We start from the raw sequence: 7,727 nt of genomic DNA, 5'->3' as shown, positions 1-7,727 counted from the left end.
AATCGCTTTACTGGAGGACCTGCCAGGAGGATTTTTTGGAGCTCTTGTCGGCTTTCTCCATCCCCTTCTGCTCTGTCTCCAGCATGGTTTCACCCCACCTCCCATTGTTGGAATTTCACAGCTCTTGCTTTTAAGCAGATTCTGCTGTAGACCAGGAGGACTGTTGGCCAAACAGGGGACTGCAGGCCATTTGCTCAGAACAGGCATGTAAAGGTCTAGAGAAAATGCTGGAATGCTGTGTTCACCACGTGGACGTTTGAGAAATAGAAGACATTCCTGAGCTTTATTGAGTCTTAAAATTAGCCCCTCACCCTACTTCCAAATTTCTAATATTTTGGGGTCAAGTTGGATACAAAGAGTTGTACGTGACATATTTCTGTCTTTGTCTAGTTAATATGGATTGTATATTTGTGCCGAAATTATAAGACTTGGAGTATTATTTTCAAGAATTGAAGACATTTAGGAATCTTTATTTTATGAAGTTCTTGGAAAATTTTTGTGATTATTGCATATTTGTTCTTGTTTGGAAATACTTTTGAGTTTATAGCCATTTACCTAAATGTAAGCACACTGTACACTAGCGAGCACACTGTAAAACCTGAGGATTGTTCAAAGCACTGCAACTCTTTACCTTCCTAAAACCATAAGCGTGTGAGAGAACAAAAGGTTTTGCTTTTCTGGCTTTATCTTGCTTCGCAGCAGTGTTCAGAGGTAGATTGAACGAGTGCATCAGCTTCTATATTCCTCCTAGAGTTTTGTTTACTGAGTGATTCAAGAAACCGGGTTATTGATGAATGCCCAAAGTGACTTGGAGGAGAAGCGCCTCTGTGATTTGTTGTGACTGAGAAACGGCGTTGAGCAGGCAGGCAAGGTTAAGAAGCACGGTGGCTTCTGTGTGTCGTTGAGTGGGTACTAAGCCTCAGGGGTTTAGTTTCAGGTTTCTGACAGTCCTGTTAACAGATGTTAGAATCCTGTAGTCCCATGTCTCAGTCCTCTCAGCATTTCTCATTTCTAACTTAAAAACATGTCCACTAAAAAAATTTAAGGTGCCATTCATTTCATCTGAAATCTCTCATAAATCTGATATAATTTGGTTTCGAAACAATAACCAAATAATTTAGTTTCATTTATATGCTGAGAATAACAACTGGTATTTATTGTTTATACTTATGCAATTTTATAGATGGAGTTTTAACATTGAATGCGGAGAACACTAATTATGCCTGTCAAGTTCCAAGCTTCCATAAATGTGAAATCTGTCTGCTATCTTTTCCAAAAGAGTCCCAGTTTCAACGCCACATGAGGGATCACGAGCGAAATGACAAGGTATGTATTTTAAAAAGGGATGTCAGAAATGTGAGCGTTGAAACTGGAGGAATTGTGAAGATCAACATGTAAACATTTTTCTTATTCCTAAATTGTGGAACATTCCATATTATGTAGATAAATATTTTGCTGTTTTGTTTTTAGTTGTAGTTGTATTTCTACCCATCATTAGATAATGAAAGAAAGTGAGAGCTAGTCTGGTGAATCTAATGAAGTTATTTATGAGTGGACAAAGAAATAATCTTAAAATATGACTTTCTTCAGTAGTTTCAATTTCCCTTATCTTTTTTCTCACTGCTGTGGCCTCTCCCGCTGCGGAGCACAGGCTCCAGACGCGCAGGCTCAGCGGCCACGGCTCACGGGCCCAGCCGCTCCGCGGCATGTGGGATCCTCCCGGACCAGGGCACGAACCCGTGTCCCCTGCATCGGCAGGCGGACTCTCAACCACTGCGCCACCAGGGAAGCCCCAATTTCCCTTATCTTGGTGTGTTTTTCTCCAGCAGGCAGTGTTACCTTTAAGTGGTCTTGCATTTTAAGAAGGTACTTGAGATGTTTTAGATCTTATTTCCGCAGGGAGCAGCGCTCTCTTGAATAGGGATTTGAACTCTCTTGCAAGTGTGCCCCTTGTGGGGTATGTCAGGTGTGTTAGTGTGCTAATGGAACGAGCTGCCTGAGAGTTGGAAAGTGGCAGTTAAAACTACAGTGAAGAGAGTGATTGCCGACTTTTCTCTAGGTTAGGAGGATGTAAGCTAGTGAGCCATCTGAGACCAGAAAAACACCAGGGATCTCTTTTCTGGAGGACGGGATCCGACCAACTCCAGCCTTACTTTCGGCATGAATGATGCTGCTGTAACTATGATAACGTGGTACCGACACCAGTACCCGCTGGCGTTACTCTCCCAAGCTGAAAAATCTGAAGAGACTGACCCATTAGGGTCTTGATATTTACAAGAGAAATACCAGTGATTACTTTATCTTTCTACTAGTAAGTGGCAGAATACCTTCCATTTGGGGGATATTTTAGATGAGGATAAGCAACTCTGTTAAAATCTAGTGAAAGTTTTCACAATTACTTAGTTTACTTGAAGTGATTTTGTTTACAGCAGTGGAGTTGTCATAAAAGAAGGGAAAAAAATCCCACCCAATGAGTTGAAGTGTCTCACTTTTATTTTCGTAGTGGCTACATTCTGATACGTTTATATGCAGCATTTCTTATTAGAAATATTTTCTACATAGATGTGGTGTCTCCTTACACTCCTTTGAGAAATACTGTAAGGAGCTCTACTGTGTCTGTTTTGGATTTATTGACTTCAGGTCCAGAAGGACTTCAGAAGTTCCTTAGAACACTTGTCTGTGGATTATGGTGCTTGTTAATATTTGAATGACATTCATTGTGGAAAGATTGTGTTTCAGTGCTTCTCGACTTTTTTTTCCACCTAGCCACATCGATGTGACCAGTGCCCCCAAACCTTTAATGTTGAGTTCAACTTGACACTTCACAAATGTACCCACAATGGGGAGGATCCTACCTGTCCCGTGTGTAACAAGAAATTCTCCAGAGTGGCTAGTCTCAAAGCGCATGTCATGCTGCACGAAAAGGAGGAGGTAATTACTTCAGCCTATACTTTGTTCGCGGATTTTTGAAATGCGCCTGATCCTTAGTCAGGAGGACCTTAGGGTTAAACTAGTCTTAAAAAGCCTTCGTGTAGGTTTCAAGGAGTCAGTTATCATTAAATTTGCCTTGGCTAGTCTCCAGGTCACTGGTAAAGTGTTTATTTCGGGGTCATGTCAGCATCTCGGGGTAGAGACATTTTGGTGTGTAGTATATTGGGGGAATCGAAGTATGTCCACAGTGGCTGGCAGAGGTGCCCTGCACTCTTTTTTTCTTAATAAAAATTTACTTTTTTAGGATTCTGAGTGGCCAAAAGTCAAGTTTCTGCCTCTGAAGATGGTAGAATCTCCTTGCTTGGCTCCTGGATCCCCTGACAAGTGGGAATTTGGGAGAAGAGAGGAAATTCATGATGACCCAAAGCAGTTTATGCACCACAGTGAATAGTCCTGAAAGGTCCACAGGCCTAGTCTTGGGACAGAGTAAAGGATGACAGGGACGTGCCGCTGGTGTGCACCAGAGAGGCCTGCCTGCTCTTGGGACGGGCGGGCTCACTGTGACGTATACACGGCTGTTGCTTAAAGTATTACTCCCCATTGTTACCGCAGAAAACTAGGGAAATGCAAATGTAAAAAGCAGTCACCCAGGGATAATTACAGATAACTATTTGGTATAGTTTCCTCCAGAGACAGAAAAACATACAGCGTTTAAGTTGCATATATAAAATTTGCATCCTGAAAATTGAGTTTATTATACTTTGTATATCGGTTTGTGCCCTCTTTTTATGTCTTTAATTTTTTATATAAAATAATGTATTTTTATCTTTTAAAATCTTATTGTATAAGTAATACATGTTTATTTTGGAAAAAGTTAGAAACTAAAGATTAACAAAAGCAATGTAAAAGAACCAATCATCACACCAGTGGGAGAGAACGCATATGCAGCTGACCTTTGAACAATGCGGGTCTGAACTGTGCGGGTCCACTTCAACGTGGAGTTTTTCAGTCAGTGTGTATGACAGTACTACATGGTGCGGAGTTGGCTGACTCCAAGGGTGGGGAGCCGTGGACGTGGAGGGCCGCCCTGAGGTTATGCTCGGATTTTCAACCGCACGGGGTCGGCGCTCCAGACCCTGGTGTTGTTCAAGGGTCAGCTGTGTAGTCTTTCAGGCTTTTTTTTTTTTTTTTTTTAGCTAGACATATACTTCCCGTAATAGTTTATATACTTAAGGATAGTTTTTTTGGTGCAAATACATACTGTTTTGTAACCCGCTCTTTTCCTTTAATACATTGTGAATGCATCTTTTCCTCTTTCACTTACTGAATCATGAGTGTTTTCCCCATGTCACTATTTTAAATTGCTTTATTCAAGTCTTCAGCATCTGGATATAGCATCATGATATTTTTACCATTTCCTTTATTATTTAACCTTTAAGTTTTTTATACCTTTTCAGTATTATAAATAATACATCTTTGCATGTATCTTTAATCGTTTCATTAGGATAGATTCCTAGAGTTGGATTTACTGAGTTAACAAGGCTTTTTCAAGTTCTTTATAGATTGCCACGTTATGTTTTCGAGAGCACATGCTGCTTTATACCTTCTCCTGCAGACTGCAGGCCTGCCTGTCTCACTCAGCTGTAGCGCTGTCCAGAAATGGCCATTGTTTTCGTTTTAAAAGGCAGAACGTGTTTAATTTTGGAATAAGTTCACACAGTGAGACTCAGACAGCAGAGAAAGGGTTAGAGAGTGAGACTTAAGTCTCCATCAGCCCGACGTTCAGTCCTCCTCCCAGGAGCTGCCTGCACAGCAGTCTCTTCTGCATCCTCGCAGGGGCTTTCCGTGCGTGTACACGTCTCTGCATCCCCGGGAATACCACGCAGTAGCAGTATTCTGTGCTTTTTCTTCAGTTGGCTCTGTCTTAGGTGTTGTTGCAGCAGCCGCATGGTGTCACACTGTGTGCATTGTGTACACCCGCGTCATGACCAGCAGGTCTCCGCGCAGGTTGTTTCTGCCCTTTGTGCGTAGCTGCAGTGAGCAGTCTACTCATTGACGGGTTCTGGCTCTTACGATTGGCCTAGAAATGCTTCCCAAGTGTACAATCACCATTTTTTAAAATCCCACCGTGTCTTCTATTGCAGGTCCACAAGGTGTAGGGCACACCTGTATTTCAGAAATCCTGAGTTCACACTCATTCCTCCAACCCCAGCCCCTCTGTACAGGGCGCCCACCTGCCCCCCAGTTCCTGGTTGTGTGTCCCTTCCTCCACGGCGGGGCGGGGCTCCCAGCAGTGCGCACGCCCCTCCCCTCGTGTGCTCGGTGGTCCTGTGTTAACACTGGAAGTCGTTGCACAGTTGCTTGGCCCAAACCACTGTACGTGAAGCGCGTTTCGGATCGGAGGTCAGTACAGGGTTGTTGCATTCGTTGGCTTTCTCTTTTAGGCCCCCTTCCCATTCTTACCATCTGCGGCCCTCAGTTTACTGCCCTCAATTAGGGTTGGGCTCGTAAGACCAGAGACAGCCCCATGCAGGCAGAGTAGGGATTGAGGGCCGGGGAGGTAGTCTTTGAACATTAGGGTAGTAAGTAGTAGCGGTCAAAAAGAAACAAACGAGGGGCACTCAGGAGACTGGCTCCTTTCTGTAACCCTGCCCCATTCCTGGGACCACGGTCTTGGTTTTCAGTGTGATTTTGCTGTATTTCTCTTTGTAATGATAAACAAATGTTTGTATGTTTCTTATTTTACTTTTCTGGTTTATTATTAATGTGGACTTTAGAATTTTGCCTAATTAAAAATTAATTGGTATTTTAATTTTGATTGCATTAAATTCTTAGATTGTTAAAGGGGAGAATTGAACATGTTTAAAATATTGAATCTTTATTGTCAAGATATTCAGTAATGTTTTGTTCAGATGGGTTCAGCACATTATTTAAATTTGTTCCTTTTTTTTAAAAAAAATACCATGTAACGGCTCTTTCAAATATGTATTATTTGTTATCTGTCTATAGGAAAGCAGTGCATTTTTGTATATTGGTTTTGTAGCCTGCTGTTCTACCAGATTCTCTGAGTTTTCAGGTGTACAACCTCATCTACAAATAATAATTAGGTGATGAGATTTTTGGTTTGGTTTTGTTTTCACCTAGTACATGGGGGGTTTTAAAGTAAACCAGATCACACCCCTCAAATTTTCGAACAATTTTGAAATAGTTGCAGGCGTCATGTTACTACTGCACCTCTAAATACTTCAGTTGTATCCCCTAAAAACAAAGACTCTTTTCCTCATTATCACAAAACAGTTACCACGCTCAAGAATTTAACGTTGCTCTAATCATCCATCTTCAGATGTCTCCATCGGGAGGGGCAAGGACTGACTTCCTATGAGAGTAGGTGGAGAAGGGAGTTGTGAGCAGAAGAGATACCTCTGCCTTTGACCCTAGAAGAAAAGCGTGAGGACAGGTTCGGGTGGACAGGGGATGCAGGTGTGACAGTGGGAGTCCAGGCCCTTCCTGCTGGCTTAGGGCAGCTTTCCCTTTCTCGGTTTGCAGCTTCCGTAGTCTCTGTGTCTCAGCAAGTTTTCCACTGAGCCAAACGCTAAGAGTTCTTTTTCTGAAGCAGTTAAATCTAAGAGGTCCAGTAAGTATTTATGTCTTAAGTAACTTAGTAGCCATTTGAAAAACTACCGTATGTAAATTAGGTACTTCGTAGCTTTTTAAACCCTGCAATTTCCTGTTTCACATTGATTTTCACTCATTCCCTGCTTTTTAACCACAGCAACTACTGAAAGCCAGCTTCACGACGTTACGATGTCATTGAAACTGAACGGTATTGAGCCAGTCGTCCGTGTGACGTGGGACGGTTGTCGAGGGTCGTGTGTCTTCCCTTGAGGGCGTCTGCTGTCCCTTGGCCCCTGCGAGTCTGTTACGGTCACTGCCGCCTCCCTCTCGGGCTGGATTGGGGCTGCAGAGCCTCATTTTTCTCTGTGAAATGGAGACGTTGCCTTGTCTTCACAGAAGAATGCGGTGGTGGAGAGAGGCATGGGTGTGGGAGGCCTGCTTTTGGGAAGTGGGAGCAGAGCCTGACCAGGGACAGATACGTGGGTTGTGTTACACGTAATACAGGGTCGTGGCTGCGAACGGATCTGTGTGTGTTGGGTGGGAGGGGAGTGCGTGGCCTCTTCACAGCGCCCTTCAGCCCGGTAGGAGGTCAGATGGTTGTTCGCATCAAGGTTCTGGTTTACGAAGCGTGTGTGACGGGATAGCGAATGAGTCACTTGTTGGCAGAGGGTTGAAACGATGTAACATGCGGTCTAGGCCGCATCAGCAAGGTGGTGAAGCCTGGTGTGTGTGTGTGCGCGCGTGTGTGCGCGCACGCGTGCGTCAATCCTCAAGGGGGCTCACTGCGGCGGGTGGGGTGGGGGCAGATGATTGAAGCCGTTCCGACCGTCCTGGCGCCCCGGGTGGACCCAGCCCTGGGGGTGATGGCATAGGGCGGGTGTGCCCCTGAGCCGGGGCCCCACACCTCTGCCAGCCGCACACCACCGATGCAGGCCAGCCAAACTGCTGTGCTCCATCCTAATGCTTCTTCAGATACACCTTTAAAAATTTTCTCTACCTCCTCCATGACTGGAAAGAGAAATAACGGTAATTCAGCATTTCCAGACACTCTTAGGTTTTTATACATTATTTTCAAAACCTTCCCTGCATTCTGTTTTCTCTTCCACACCCTTTGTCCAGATTCTTTTCCACACTGTCCCCCAAGTGGAGCTCACAGTCTCTGATGTCTGCCTTTACCCCGT

At 44.0% G+C, this 7,727-nt stretch overlaps 1 protein-coding gene across 1 annotated transcript in view; it reads left to right on the top strand.

Moving 5' to 3' along the window:
* The first annotated feature begins 1,131 nt into the window (after nt 1–1,131).
* ZNF236 (zinc finger protein 236) overlaps nt 1,132–7,727 on the top strand; it is an 86,258-nt gene continuing 79,662 nt past the window's right edge. The window contains exons 1-2 of the mRNA XM_065890422.1: nt 1,132–1,326; nt 2,767–2,931. Of these exons, the coding sequence (XP_065746494.1) occupies nt 1,132–1,326; nt 2,767–2,931 (360 nt within the window). The remainder of the gene's footprint in view (nt 1,327–2,766; nt 2,932–7,727) is intronic.

Source organism: Phocoena phocoena, chromosome 13, assembly GCF_963924675.1.
Source record: "Phocoena phocoena chromosome 13, mPhoPho1.1, whole genome shotgun sequence".
NCBI lineage: Eukaryota > Metazoa > Chordata > Mammalia > Artiodactyla > Phocoenidae > Phocoena > Phocoena phocoena.
Note: the sequence above shows the minus strand (reverse complement) of the source record. Positions and strands in the feature narration are given on the sequence as shown.